The sequence below is a fragment of the Bombina bombina genome, chromosome 8, assembly GCF_027579735.1.
Source record: "Bombina bombina isolate aBomBom1 chromosome 8, aBomBom1.pri, whole genome shotgun sequence".
Taxonomy (NCBI): Eukaryota; Metazoa; Chordata; class Amphibia; order Anura; family Bombinatoridae; genus Bombina; species Bombina bombina.
In genome coordinates this window covers 182,555,902-182,572,363 of record NC_069506.1, presented here as the reverse complement: position 1 = coordinate 182,572,363, position 16,462 = coordinate 182,555,902, and the positions used below count along the sequence as shown (strand labels likewise).

General features: G+C 37.9%; 1 protein-coding gene across 1 annotated transcript in view; it reads left to right on the top strand.

Moving 5' to 3' along the window:
* The window catches only part of SLC17A7 (solute carrier family 17 member 7), a 140,651-nt gene extending 128,531 nt beyond the window's left edge, over positions 1-12,120 (top strand). Inside the window, exon 13 of the mRNA XM_053691050.1 lies at positions 10,383-12,120. Within this exon, the coding sequence (XP_053547025.1) occupies positions 10,383-10,724 (342 nt within the window). The 3' untranslated portion in view covers positions 10,725-12,120. The remainder of the gene's footprint in view (positions 1-10,382) is intronic.
* Positions 12,121-16,462: the final 4,342 nt, after the last annotated feature.

The following is a 16,462-nucleotide window of genomic DNA, read 5'->3' as shown; positions in this document are numbered from 1 at the left end:
GTTATATTGTAGCTAGCTTAGGTTTTATTTCACAGGTAAGTATGTATCTAGTTTTAAATAGGTATTATTTAGTTAATAATTGTAAATTTAATTTAGATCTATTTTAATTATGTTAACATTTTAGGGTTACGTTAGGGTTAGGTTTAGGGTTAGGCTTAGAGGTAGGGTTAGATTTAGGGGTAGGTGTATGGGGTTAATAGTTTAATTTAGGTTGTTGCCAAGTTGGGTGGCTGGTTTAGGGTTGATAGGTTTATGTATTGGTAGTGATGGGGGAGGCCAGAGGTTTAGGGGTTAATAACATTATTTAGTTGCAGCAATCTCAGGGAGCGGCAGAATAGGGGTTAATAACTTTAATATAGTGGCGGCGATGTTGGGGTGCGGCGGAATAGGGGTTAATAACTTTAGTTTAGTGGCGGCAATATCGGGAGCGGCAGATTAGGGATTAATACCTTTATTTAGGTGGCGTCGATATCGGGAGTGGAAGATTAGGGGTTAATAACTGTAGGCAGGCGTCGGCAATTGTCGGGGCAGCAGTTTAGTGCTTTTTAGACGTAGGGTTTATGTTAGGGTGTTAGGTTAACACGTTATTTTTCTTTCCTCATAGACATCAATAGGGCTGAGTTACAGAGCTTTTCTTTCCGCGATCACAGGTGTTAGACTTTTTTCTGACCCACTCTCACCATTGATGTCTATGGGGAAAGCGTGCATGAGCACGACAAAACAGTGCTTGTTTTTGGTGCGGTATGGAGCTTAAAACCCCCATATCGCACACACAAGCCGGGTTTTGAAAAACTTGTAATGGCAGCGCTATAGGGGATTAAATAACACAACTTTTGTTGCGTTCGTTAATTTCCCTATAGCGCTCAAAACTTGTAATCTAGCTGTATGTAAATTACACAGGAATAAATTGTATTACCTATGCACAATGTGTATCGTAATTTAAGTTCATTTGATGTGTGAAAAAAAGCAAACCATTGTACTTAAAAATGTAAAATACAAAGCGTAATTGTTGTTTTTCGTAAAATGGGCTGAACATGCACATTACATATGCATAAATGAAATTGTCTCTCAATCCCAGTGTAATTCTAAATAAATTTTGCACTACAGGTCTCACAGTTTTTTCTCGCTAGTTGAAAAGTGGCTAGTTTTCACCACAATACTCAAAGCCCTAATTATTCTGAAAGGAAAACCTATGCATACAAAAATTACAGTAAATTTAAGGTACAGTGCAATAAGTGTAATAAGCATAATATTCAAGTTTTAAAACACACAGGCTTTCCCCTCTGTACTTGGTCTTCCATTGCAAACTTTTAACTAGCAGAGAGCTTTCATTATTTGTATTGGAGACATCTCGCCACTCGCAGGGAACGCCCCTTTTTTTAATAAAATTTTGTGAGGGCTGACTCTGCAAGGGCTGGAGTGGAAAATCACGCCTTAACAGGCAAATTCTTTAGAATCTGGGCCTATGTACAGACTTTTGTGTGTAGAGAGAAATATACACAAATTAGTTCTTTGTGAATATAGAGAGCTAGGATATGTTGATTTGCTCTCCCTGGGCATGTTCTCAAGAACAATACGTTTCTGGTTTTAATGAGCAAGCAGAGCTATTTCAAATAGAAAAATAAACCTAAATGGGCAAATTTTCATATATTTCATACTCTGCAGCTGGTATAACAAGTTATTGGAAACACATTAAGGGGAAAACAAATTTTCAATTTAGTGTTGCTTTAAAGATTTAATTTATTATCTTTAGATTTAAGACACCTTATATGCTTTTTCCTCCCTTACGCCTAGATTTAGAGTTCTGCGTTAGCCATCAAAAGCAGCGTTAAGGGCTCCTAACGCTGCTTTTTACTGCCCGCTGGTATTTAGAGTCAGCCAGGAAAGGGTCTAATGCTAACTTCCAAGCCGCGACTTTTCCATACCGCAGATCCCCTTACGTCAATTGCGTAGTCTATCTTTTCAATGGAATCTTCCTAACGCCGGTATTTAGAGTCTTGGCTGAAGTGAGCAGTAGACCCTCTACCGACAAGACTCCAGCCGCAGAAAAAAGTCAGTAGTTAAGAGCTTTCTGGGCTAACGCCGGTTTATAAAGCTCTTAACTACTGTGCTCTAAAGTACACTAACACCCATAAACTACCTATGTACCCCTAAACCAAGGTCCCCCCACATCGCCGCCACTATAATAAATATTTTTAACCCCTAATCTGCCGACCGCACACCGCCGCCACCTTCATTATCCCTATGAACCCCTAATCTGCTGCCCCTAACATCACCGACACCTACATAATATTTATTAACCCCTAATCCCCCCCCAACGTCACCGCTACCTTACCTACACTTATTAACCCCTAATCTGCTGACCAGACCTAGCCGCTACTCTAATAAATGTATTAACACCTAAACCGCCTCACTCCCACCTCAAAAACCCTATAATAAATAGTATGAACCCCTAATCTGCCCTCACTAACATCGCCGACATCTAACTTCAAGTATTAACCCCTAATCTGCCGACCAGACCTCGCCGCTACTCTAATAAATGTATTAACCCCTAAAGCTAAGTCTAACCCTAACCCTAACACCCCCCAAAATAATTCCCTACCCTAATCTAAATTAAAATAGTTAGTCGGATGGATGAAGATAGAAGATGCCTCTTGGATGAAGATGTCTGCCGGTCTGGATGTCCTCTTCTGCCAGGATAGGATGAAGACTTCTGCCGCTCCTGATGTCTTCTTTTGGTCCATCGGTGCTCGGCTGAGTGAAGACAACTCAAGTTAGGGAGATATTCAGGGGGGTAGTGTTAGGTTTATTTAAGGGGGGTTTGGGTTAGAGTAGGGGTATGTGGGTGGTGGGTTGTATTGTTGGGGGGTGGTATTGTGTTTTTTTTTACAGGCAAAAGAGCTGATTTATTTGGGGCATGCCCCGCAAAAAGCCCTTTTAAGGGCTGGTAAGGTAATAGAGCTGTTAACTATTTTAATTTAGATTAGGGTAGGGAATTTTTTTTATTTTGGGGGGCTTTGTTATTTTATTAGGGGGCTTAGAGTAGGTGTAATTAGCTTAAAATCCTTGTAATCTTTTTTTATTTTTTGTAATTTAGTGGGGGGGTTTTTGTAATTTAGTTTAGTTTATTTAATTGTAGGTACTTGTAGTTAATTGATTTAATTTATTTATTGATAGTGTAGTGTTAGGTTTAATTGTAACTTAGGTTAGGATTTATTTTACAGGTAATTTGGTAATTATTTTAACTAGGTAGCTATTAAATAGTAAATAACTATTTAATAGCTATTGTACCTAGTTAAAATAAATACAAAGTTGCCTGTAAAATAAATATAAATCCTAAAATAGCTACAATATAATTATTTGTTATATTGTAGCTATATAAGGGTTTATTTTACAGGTAAGTATTTAGTTTTAAATAGGAAGACTACTAGGATTAGTTAATAATATTTAAGGATTGAGCTTGCATTCTATTGGCTGATTGGAACAGCCAATAGGATTGAACTTCAATCCTATTGGCTGATTGCATCAACCAATAGGATTTTTCCTACCTTAATTCCGATTGGCTGATAGAATTCTATCAGCCAATCAGAATTGAAGGGACGCCATTCAGGATGACGTCATTTAAAGGAACCTTCATTCTACAGTCGACGTCGATGGAAGAGGATGCTCCGCGTCGGATGTCTTGAAGATGGAGCCGCTCCGCGCCGGATGGATGAAGATAGAAGATGCCTCCTGGATGAAGACTTCTGCCCATCTGGAGGACCTCTTCTGCCCGGCTTGGATGAAGACTTCTGCCCGTCTGGAGGACCACTTCGCCAGGCTTCGTTGAGGACTTCGGCCCGGTTGGGTGAAGACTTCTCAAGGTAGGGTGATCTTTAAGGGGTTTGTGTTAGGTTTTATTAAGGGGGGATTGGGTGGGTTTTAGAGTAGGGTTGGGTGTGTGGATGGTGGGTTTTAATGTTAGGGGGGTATTGTACTTTTTTTACAGGTAAAAGAGCTGATTAGTTTTGGCAATGCCCCGCAAAAAGCCCTTTTAAGGGCTATTTGTAATTTAGTGAAGGGTAGGGCTTTTTTATTTTGGGGGGCTTTTTTATTTTTTTAGGGGGATTAGATTAAGTAATCAGTTTTAAAAAATAAGTAAAGTAATTAGTTTAAAAATCTTGTAATTATTTTATTATTGTCTGTAATTTAGTGGGTTTTTTGTACTTTAGATAATTGTATTTAATTGTAGTTAATTTTAGTTAATGTAGGTAATTAATTTAATTATAGTGTAGTGTTAGGTGTAATTGTAACTTGTAAGGTTAGGTTTTATTTTACAGGTACTTTTGTATTTATTTTAACAAGGTAGTTATTAAATAGTTAATAACTATTTAATAACTATTGTACCTAGTTAAAATAAATACAAAGTTGCATGTAAAATAAAAACAAATCCTAAAATAGCTACAATGTAACTATTAGTTATATTATAGCTATCTTAGGGTTTACTTTATAGGTAAATATTTAGTTTTAAATAGGAATAATTTATTTAGATTTATTTAAATTATATTTAAGTTAGGGGGTGTTAGGGTTAGGGTTAGACTTAGGTTTAGGGGTTAATACATTTAATATAGTGGCGGCGGTTAGGGGGCGGAAAATTAGGGGTTAATATTTATAATGTAGGTGGCGGTGGGCTCCAGGAGCGGCGGTTTAGGGGTTAATATATTTATTAGAGTTGCGGCGGGGTCTGGGAGCGGCGGTTTAGGGGTTAAGATATTTATTAGAGTTGCGGCGGGGTTCAGGAGCGGCGGTTTAGGGGTTAAACACTTTATTTAGTTGCGGCGGGGTCCGTGAGCGGCGGTTTAGGCTTTAAACACTTTATTTAGTTGCGGCGGGGTCCGTGAGCGGCGGTTTAGGGGTTAAACACTTTATTTAGTTGCGGCGGGGTCCATGAGCAGCGGTTTAGGGCTTAATACATTTATTAGAGTTGCGATGGGCTCCGGGAGCGGCGGTATAGGGGGTAAACAGTATAGTATAGTGTGGGTGTTTAGTGACAGGGTACCAAGAAAGCTGTAAAAAAGCCGAATAGCAGCAAGATCGATGACTGTTAGTTAACAACAGTCCGCTGCTCATCGCCCCGTACTTGGTGCGCAGCTTTTTGACAGCTTTTTTGGTAACTTTGGAGAGCGTATTCAGGTCCGCGGCAGCGATGTTAGGCGATCTTAGGCGAGCGTATTGGTGCCGTTGAATGCTAGAAAGTCAACGCTTTGATAAATAGATACCATAGGGTGAAGATTAAAGCTCATGGATATCTTGTAATTACCATATTTGTTTACCACAACCTTTTCATCTTCATGTATAGCCTTGTCATAAAGCAAAATACTGAAGATATAATATATTTAAAAATGTTTAAAGGGACAGTTATTATTCAAATAGAGCATGTGATTTTAAACAGCTTTTCTATTTACTTTTATTGTCAAATTTGCTTTATTCTTTTGAAATCCTTTGTTGAAGAGTAGGTTCAGGGACAGCAAAAGCACTACTAGCTTCAAGTAGTGCACTGCTGCTGCTAAGCTAACCTAGGGATATTCTTCAACAAAGGAAACTAATAGAATGAAGCAAATTTGATAACAGAGGTTGTTTAAAATTGCATGCACTATCCGAATCATAAAAGTTTAATTTTGACATTACTGTTCCTCTCATATGGATATTTGTGTTTATTGTGGTCAACAACCCTTGGTAATAATAGCAAGTGCCAATAAATATAATGAATAAAAATAAATAAATTATAAAGCTACAATTATTTACATTGACATATGCATGTCATGTTTTCTTTTATTAATTTAAACCACTATGCATAAAAATAATGACTATTTTCTATGAAAAACTGTTAGACTAAGTACAGCATAATGGTTGATGCAAAATAACATTATACTCTTTTTGCTGATACCTTTTTTAAGATTAAAACGCACATGTACATTGATTAGTGGGTTACAACTCTGTAATATACTAACTATGTGTACACTATACATTACTGGCTGTAATAGTACTAGTTGTGCACAGTACATTGTGTACAGCATAGAAGGCTGTCGTTTTCTGTCCAACATTAATATAATAAACGTGTAGTGACATTGTTTCTGCAGTGAATTGGCAGCTGAAACTTACGCTCTGCACACAGCTTTCGGAAAAGTTAGACAGCTAAGACAGCTTGTCAGGAAACAGTGTGAAACATTTAGCTGGCAATTTCTTGCAGAGACTAGTTTGTTGCCAAAGTAACCCTGTGCAGGAATCAAAATCAACTAAAGCAGAGTTATCAGAGGTGGGAAGGCAGCTGTTGCTTAATTTTTTGCATCATATTACTTTATTTCTACTCAATGTAAAGTCCAGATATAGGACGGTTACAGCCAGTGATGTCTGGTGTACACAATAGGGGATATCTATCAAGCCGTCAAATATGCTGGGATTTCGCAGCTTAATTGTGGCGAGCTTGATCCAACCTAGTTATCAAAGCCTACAGACCGGCAAAATTTGAAATCTGTGACATAACATACGATCCGCCGGTCTCAATCCGACACAGATCGATGCTTACGTCATTACAGATGTTCCGAATACACATTCGGCACTATTTGACATATTTTAAAAGTTATCAAAAAGTTAACAGGTATGGTTGAGGCTATTCCGGCCCAGCGTACCTGGTTTTCAATCCGCCACCCTGGAGGCCGCGGATGCCATAGGAATCAATGGGAGCCTGAAAGCAGCGAAAGCTTATGTTCGATGTTGCCAGATATCCCATTGATTTCTATGGTAGAAAATCAGTTACGTTTACACCTAACACCCTAACATAAGCCCCGAGTCTAAACACCCCTAATCTGCCGCTCCGACATTGCCACCACCTACATAATGTTATTAACCCCAATTCCGCTGCTCCCCGACCCCGCAGCAACCTAAATAAATGTATTAACCCCTATCCTGCCACTCCCGGACCCCGCCGCCACCTAAATAAATGTGTTAACCCCTATCCCGCCGCTCCCGGACCTCGCTGCCACCTAAATAAATGTGTTAACCCCTATCCTGCCGCTCCCGGACCCCGCTGCCACTTAAAATGTTTTATTAACCCCTATCCCGCTGCTCCCAGACCCCGCCGCCACCTAAATAAATGTATTAACCCCTAAACCTCTGGCCTCCCACATCACTACCACTAACTAAACCTATTAACCCCTAAACCGCCAGCCCCCCACATCGCCATAAACTAAATTAAGCTATTAACCCCTAAACCTAACAAGCCACTAACTTTAAATTAAAATTACCACATCCCTATGTTAAAATAAATTTAAACTTACCTGTAGAATTAAAATAAACTATTTTTAAACTATTAATTAACCTACCCTAACTATTATACTACACTTAAATTAAACTAGCAATTAAATTAACTAAATTACATATTAAAAAAAGCCTAATTCTACTCAAATTATTTAAATCTACTATTTAACCTTATCACAAATTACTAAACTACAAAATAAAATAAATGTTAAGTTACAAAAAATAGAAAACACTAAATTACGAAGAACCCCCCCCCCACATTATCAAAAATAAAAAAGAATTACACCTAATCTAATAGCCCTATCAAAATAAAAAAGCCCCCCCAAAATAAAAAAAACCCTAGCCTACCCACTAAACTACCTATGGCCCTTAAAATTGCCCCAAAGAAATCAGCTCTTTTACCTGTAAAAAAAAATTAATAACACCCCCCCAACAGTAAAACCCACCACCCCCACAACCAACATCCCCAAATAAAAACCCTATATAAAATAAGCTAAGATCCCCATTGCCCTTAAAAATTCATTTGTATGGGCATTGCCCTTAAAAGGGAATTTACCTCTTTTACTGCCCAGACCTTACTCTAAAAATAAAACCCACCCAAAAAACCCTTAAATAAACCTAACACTAACCCCCGACGATCCTCTTACAGTTCTTGAAGTTCCGCTTGAAGGATCCATCCAGCCAGCAAGAAGTCTTCATGCGGGCGACCTCTTCCATCTTCCTCCAGCTGGCAAAGTCTTCATCCAGACGGCATCTTCTACCTTCATCCATCCAGCGCGGAACGGGTCCATCCTTAAGACATCCGGCATGGAGCTCCTCGTCAATATGGTCGCCGCACGTAAACTGGAACTTGAATGCAAGTGACGTCATCCAAGATGGCGTCCCTTGCATTCCTATTGGCTGAAATGTTCCAATCAGCCAATAGGATTTGAGCAGCTCTCATCCTATTGGCTGTTCCAATCAGCCAATAGGATTGAGCTCTCATCCTATTGGCTGATTTTAACAGCCAATAGGAGGAGAGCTGCCCAAATCCTATTGGCTGATACAGCCAATAGGATTTTAGCAGCTCTAATCCTATTGGCTGATTGGAACCTTTCAGCCAATAGGAATGCAAGGGATGCCATCTTGGATGACGTCACTTGCATTCAAGTTCCAGTTTACGGCGACGGCCGTATTGAAGAGGAGCTCCACGCAGGATGTCTTCAGGATGGACCAGCTCCGCGCCGGATGGATGAAGATAGAAGATGCCGTCTGGATGAAGACTTCGCCGGCTGGATGAAGATGGAAGAGGCCGCCCGGATGAAGACTTCTTGCTGGCTGGATGGATCCTTCAAGCGAAACTTCAAGAACTGTAAGTGGATCGTTGGGGGTTAGTGTTAGGTTTATTTAAGGTTTTATTTTTAGAGTAGGGTCTGGGCATTAAAAGAGCTAAATTCCCTTTTAAGGGCAATGCCCATACAAATGCCCTTTTCAAGGCAATGGGGAGCATAGGTTATTTTAGATAGGGTTTTTATTTGGGGGGGTTGGTTGTGGGTTTTACTTTTGGGGGTGTTTGTATATTCTTTTACAGGTAAAAGAGCTGATTTCTTTGGAGCAATGTCCCACAAAAGGCCCTTTTAAGGGCCATTGGTAGTTTAGTGTAGGCTAGGTTTTTTTTTAATTTTGGGGGGGCTCTTTTATTTTGATAGGGCTATTACATTAGGTGTAATCCTTTTTTATTTTTGAAAATGTGTTTTGTTGTTTTTCCGTAATTTAGTGTTTTTTTTATTTTTTGTAATTTAGCGTTTATTTTTTTTTTGTAATTTAGTAATTCTTAATAAGGTCAAATAGTAGATTTAAATAATTTGAGTAGGGTTAGGTTTTTTTTAATATGTAATTTAGTTAATTTAATTGGTAGTTTAATTTAATTGTAGTATAATAGTTATGGTAGGTTAATTAATAGTTTAAAAATAGTTTATTTTAATTCTACGGGTAAGTTTAAATTTATTTTAAGATAGGGATGTGGTAATTTTAATTTAAAGTTAGGGGGTTGTTAGGTTTAGGGGTTAATAGCTTAATTTAGTTTATGGTGATGTGGGGGGCTGGCAGTTTAGGGGTTAATAGGTTTAGTTAGTGGTAGTGATGTGGGAGGCCAAAGGTTTAGGGGTTAATACGTTTATTTAGTGAGGGTGGGGTCCGGGAGCAGCGGGATAGGGGTTAATACATTTATTTAGGTGGCGGCAGGGTCCGGGAGCGGCAGGATAGGGGTTAATAAATTTATTTAGGTGGTCGGCGGGGTCCGTGAGCGGCAGGATAGGGGATAAACATTTTAGTATGGTGTTTAGTGACAGGGTATAAAGTTGGTAAAAAGCCAAATAAACGCGTGATTGATGACTGTTAGTTAACAACAGTCCGATGCTCATCACCCCATACTTGGTGCGCGGCTTTTTGCTGGCTTTTTTATAAATATGGATATCGTATTCAGGTCCGCGGACGCAATGTTAGGCAATGTTAGGAGCATGTATTGGTGCCGTCGAATTCAAGAAAGTTGACGACTTGATAGATATCCCCCCTATATGCTGTGCACCGCTAGATCTATTACAGCCAGTGATGCACAGCTGCTGAGAAGCTAGCTCTGCAGATATTCTTATTTTATTTGGTTTCTTGATTGTGTTCATTCAATCTGTTGCAAAGCAAATTCACAGTCTTATATTCAATGTGAGGGTATGATGAAACATATGAAGCACTTTTTTTTCATTACATGCTTCTCAAAAACAAAGGAAAAGTGACAAAAAAAGTACTTATTTTCTGCAGAAGCCAGGGCAATTTTTTATATATAATATAAATAACACTACACAACACAGGAAATCAAAACACAAATTAATTCTCAACTGTAGCTGCCAATGGTATTATACATTTATATGGTAAAACTATATTTCAGTAATTCATTTCTAAACATCACAATGTGTTATCTAACTACATTGTCCCTTTAAATATATATAACATTCATAATACAGGCTAGTACTTTTGCTAACTTATATTCCTATATAATTTGGCTTTATATCCATCTGTATGATTTATATGTGTTCTAATTCTTCATTTTTTAGACACGAGAAGAGTGGCAATATGTCTTCCTTATAGCTTCCCTTGTTCACTATGGTGGCGTCATCTTCTATGGAATCTTTGCTTCGGGTGAGAAGCAGCCTTGGGCAGAACCAGAGGAAACTACTGATGAAAAGTGTGGTTTTATCCATGAAGATGAGCTGGCTGAAGAAAGTGAGGATCAGCCTCAGGGTTATGGAGGATATGGTAGCTATGGTGCCACCAAAACCACAAGCTTCCATAATGGTGGGTGGCCAGCTGAATGGGAGAAAAAAGAAGAGTTCATTCAAGATCAGGGCAAGGACCCTTATTTATATGGGACAGCTGCTGAAAGGGACTTGTCTTGAAAAAAAAAAAATTAAAATGAAACACTAGCAATGTCTCAAATCCAACTGCGAGTTGTGCAAGAATGGAATGAGAGGTGACTGGTGTTGCCATGTCTCCCCACATGAAATCACATGATCACAGTGGCTTCCTTTTTATTGTTTATATACATATCTATTTATTATATATCAAGGGGTGTAAGCAGTGCCTCTTGTGCCCCCAATAACCCCAAGATTTTTGTGATGTTTAAGGGCCCATTCTGTTTCTGGTATCAGTGGTTTGCTTTTTACTTTTATAGATGCCATAAGGCATGTGTGTTCTAAAAGTCTATCACTTGTATAAGTGTGTAAGCAATAACAGATGAAAAGGTGCGTTTTATCATTGATTATGGACAGATTTAGATGTGCACTTTCTTGTGTGATTATTGGATGCTCAGACTTAAATAAACAAGTAATACAATTATGAGCATTTCCATGTGCATTAAATGTAAAGCATGGGGGGACACCTGACCACTTACTAACATTTACATTGCTTGGTTTCTTCTAACCATTTTTAAACTTATATATGAGTACATTGTTCCTCTATGTATAGCTATGTTGCTTCTTTGAGGGACTAAATTTGTTTCCATAATTTTCCCATGACAGGCACATTTACATGAGCTAACAAAGCCCAAACATTTGCAGTATTTCATACAATTCTACTTGGATGTGACAACAATCCTCAATGGATGGATGTAACTATGTTACCATTGCACAGTGTGTTATCAGTTTCAACTTTTGGGTTTATGTCTGTGATTTGTGTAATTGCTGAGAAATGTTTAGTGTATCATTGTGTGCCTGGTGAGTCATGGCATGCAGAACTGTTAATTGGTCAAAGCCAACAAATGAAATGCAGAATTTCCTAGCAACAGAGAATGGAAAGTGCTTTACTATACAATCTTCTCTGTGGCCTCTATAAACATGACAGTGAGCACAATGTACTGTAGACTGGGTCATAGAAATAATTATTTGTTAAAGAGCAGTTGGGGGTCTCATGCCAAAGCCCTTTCTGGACTTTTCAGACCTTATCCAAAGAGGACAGCTGTTTATCTGCACAATATTATGGCTCTGTCATGGAGGGATTTTGATATCCTTCACTGAAAGAGCTATAAGAAGAGTATAGTATATTTAAATGGGGTTATTATGAATTTATGAATGTCTGGAGAATTTCTATTTTTGGTGAAATTATTGGTTTCTGTTGATGTTATTCAATTAAGAGAAAAAAAACTGTAGCTGTCTAAATATTTAGCTTACAGCTGGGGGTGAACCTGGTAATGTGCAACAATAAGTCTTATGGGAGGGTGTTAGAGATGGAAATATTATGATCTAAATCTGGAAATTTGCAGTACTTGTAAATATCAATAAATTATATTCCAATTCAGAGAGTGGAGTACTTTTTTCATTTAGAGTTGGCTCTTAATTCACTCTTATTCATGTTAAATAAGCATGAACCACTTTGACATTGTGGTATACACTTTTTAATTATAGATCCTAAAAATGTGCACTATTTTTATTACTTTATTCTTAGATTATTTATTTTGCCTGTATTGTTTTTTTTTTGTGTACTTTTCTTCATGAATATTTACAGACAATTGGATATCAACAGTAACACCATATAAAGCACTATTTTAAAGGCTGTCACCCAACTTATTATAAAATAATATATGAAACTCCTAGAAGGAAATCCAAAAAATATGTTTTATTCAAGCATAAAAGCTAACCTTTACTGACCCTTAATTCTTAAAAGGGATAATAAACTCAAATTTTTTTCTTTCATGATTCAGATAGAGCATACAATTTTTATCAATGCTTCTTTTTTCTATCTTTATTTAAAAAAAACAGGAATGTAAGCTTTGGAGCCGACCCATTTTGGTTCAGCACCCTAGATAGGGCTTGCTGATTGGTGGTTACATTTAGCCACCAATCAGCAGGTGCTACACAGGGTCTGAACCAAAAATGGGCCGGCTCTAAAGCTTACATTCCTGCTTTTTCAAATAAAGATAGCAAGTGAACAAAGAAAAATTGGTAATAGGAGTAAATTAGAAAGTTGCTTAAAATTGCATTCTCTATCTGAATCATGAAACTATACTGGTTTAGTATCCCTTTAATATTCACACTGGAAACAAGTCCTGTATCCAGGTAATGATACAATAGTATCTATTGGCAATGTTAAGATTAGTTTTTATTTGGCTTCTAATTGATATACCATAATATGTAACCACTTGAGATAGAGGCCATTGCTTTTATATGTTATATCCATGATTTATCATATTTGAGTAACAGTTATATTTTATGGATTGCCTTCTAAGAGTCTCATAGGTTAGTGGGCTTTTATGTATAAAGGGGTATTAAACAGTATGAGACTGTATGAAATATAACATGTGACGTTAAAAATACTTTGCAATATACTTTCATTATTTATTTTGCACCTTTTCCCTGTAATTTAAATCTGAAAATGGTTGTTTTTCCCCTTTATTATGTTTCCTGATGAGGAAAATTTTATATATATTCTGCGGGAACAAAGGCTGTGTGGGAACAAAGGCTGTGTGGGAACCATTTTAGATAATCTTACGTTACACACAGACTTGTTTGGACAGTCTCATTTATTGTCTGTTGTATGTATATACTGTATATACACACACACACACACACACACAGTTGTATGCAAAAGTTTAAGCACCCCTGACAATTTCCATGATTTTCATTTATAAATAATTGGGTGTTTGGATCAGCAATTTCATTTTGATCTATCAAATAACTGAAGGACACAGTAATATCTCAGTAGTGAAATTAGGTTTATTGGATTAACAGAAAAATGTACAATATATATCAAATTGAAATTAGACAGGTGCACAAATTTGGGCACCCCAACAGAAATATTGCATCAATATTTAGTAGAGCCTCCTTTAGCAGAAATAACAGCCTCTAAATGCTTCCTATAGCCTGTAATGAGTGTCTGGATTCTGGATGAAGGTATTTTGGACCATTCCTCCTTGCAAAACATCTCCAGTTCAGTTAGGTTTGATGGTTGCCGAGCATTGACAGCCCGCTTCAAATCACCCTACAGATTTTCAATGATATTCAGGTCTGGGGACTGGGATGGCCATTCCAGAACATTGTACTTGTTCCCTTGTATAAATGCCAGAGTAGATTTTGAACAGTGTTTTGGGTTGTTGTCTTGTTGAAATATCCAGCCCTGGCGTAACTTCAACTTTGTGACTGATTTCTCAACATTATTCTCAAGTATCTGCTGATATTGAGTGGAATCCATGCGACCCTCAACTTTAACAAGATTCCCAGTACCGGCACTGGCCCCACAGCCCCACAGCATGGTGGAACATCCTTCAAATTTTACTGTGGGTAGCAAGTGTTTGTCTTGGAACGCTGTGTTCTTTTGCCCCTTGTTATGACCAAATAACTCAATCTTTGTTTCATCAGTCCACAACACCTTCTTCCAAAATGAAGCTGGCTTGTCCAAATGTGCATTTGAATACCTCAAGCAACTCTGTTTGTGGCGTGTGTGCAGAAAAGGCTTCTTCCGCATCACTCTCCCATAAAGCTTGTCCTTGTGCAAAGTGCGCTGAATTGTTGAACGATTCACAGTGACACCATCTGCAGCAAGATGATGTTGTAGGTCTTTGGAGGTGGTCTGTGGGCTGCCGTTCTCACCATGTTTTGCCTCTCTGATATTTCACTTGGTCTGGCACTTCTGGCCTTAACAAGAACTGTGTCTGTGGCCTTCCATTTCCTCACTATATTGCACTTTTTTTGTTAATCCAATAAAACTAGTTTCACTACTGAAATATTACTGTGTCCTTCAGTTATTTGATAGATCAAAATGAAATTGCTGATCCAAACACCCAATTATTTATAAATAAAAAACCATGGAAATTGTCAGGGGTGCCTAAACTTTTGCATACAACTGTATATATACAGTATATATAAATATATATATATATATATATATATATATATATATATATATACGTTGATTGGAGTAGCCGTGTTAGTCCAGAGATTTAGATATCAAAATAACTAAAGCAAGTATTGCTTTAGACTTGATAAAGGAAGGAACTCTTCTGAAAGCTTGTCAACTTATAAATGTATAGTTAGTCCAATAAAAATGTATCATTGCTCAATGCAATACTCTTGTTATTTTGATATATATATATATATATATATATATATATATATATATATATATATATATATATATATATATATATATATATATATATACAGGGAGTGCAGAATTATTAGGCAAATTAGTATTTTGACCACATCATCCTCTTTATGCATGTTGTCTTACTCCAAGCTGTATAGGCTCGAAAGCCTACTACCAATTAAGCATATTAGGTGATGTGCATCTCTGTAATGAGAAGGGGTGTGGTCTAATGACATTAACACCATATATCAGGTGTGCATAATTATTAGGCAACTTCCTTTCCTTTGGCAAAATGGGTCAAAAGAAGGACTTGACAGGCTCAGAAAAGTAAAAAATAGTGAGATATCTTGCAGAGGGATGCAGCACTCTTAAAATTGCAAAGCTTCTGAAGCGTGATCATCGAACAATCAAGCGTTTCATTCAAAATAGTCAACAGGGTCGCAAGAAGCGTGTGTAAAAATCAAGGCGCAAAATAACTGCCCATGAACTGAGAAAAGTCAAGCGTGCAGCTGCCAAGATGCCAATTGCCACCAGTTTGGCCATATTTCAGAGCTGCAACATCACTGGAGTGCCCAAAAGCACAAGGTGTGCAATACTCAGAGACATGGCCAAGGTAAGAAAGGCTGAAAGACGACCACCACTGAACAAGACACACAAGCTGAAACGTCAAGACTGGGCCAAGAAATATCTCAAGACTGATTTTTCTAAGGTTTTATGGACTGATGAAATGAGAGTGAGTCTTGATGGGCCAGATGGATGGGCCCGTGGCTGGATTGGTAAAGGGCAGAGAGCTCCAGTCCGACTCAGACGCCAGCAAGGTGGAGGTGGAGTACTGGTTTGGGCTAGTATCATCAAAGATGAGCTTGTGGGGCCTTTTCAGGTTGAGGATGGAGTCAAGCTCAACAAGCAGTGGTACAGGAAGAAGTCTGCATCCTTCAAGAAAAACATGATTTTCATGCAGGACAATGCTCCATCACACGCGTCCAAGTACTCCACAGCGTGGCTGGCAAGAAAGGGTATAAAAGAAGAAAATCTAATGACATGGCCTCCTTGTTCACCTGATCTGAACCCCATTGAGAACCTGTGGTCCATCATCAAATGTGAGATTTACAAGGAGGGAAAACAGTACACCTCTCTGAACAGTGTCTGGGAGGCTGTGGTTGCTGCTGCACGCAATGTTGATGGTGAACAGATCAAAACACTGACAGAATCCATGGATGGCAGGCTTTTGAGTGTCCTTGCAAAGAAAGGTGGCTATATTGGTCACTGGTTTGTTTTTGTTTTGTTTTTGAATGTCAGAAATGTATATTTGTAAATGTTGAGATGTTATATTGGTTTCACTGGTAAAAATAAATAATTGAAATGGGTATATATTTGTTTTTTGTTAAGTTGCCTAATAATTATTCACAGTAATAGTCACCTGCACACACAGATATCCCCCTAAAATAGCTATAACTAAAAACAAACTAAAAACTACTTCCAAAACTATTCAGCTTTGATATTAATGAGTTTTTTGGGTTCATTGAGAACATGGTTGTTGTTCAATAATAAAATTAAT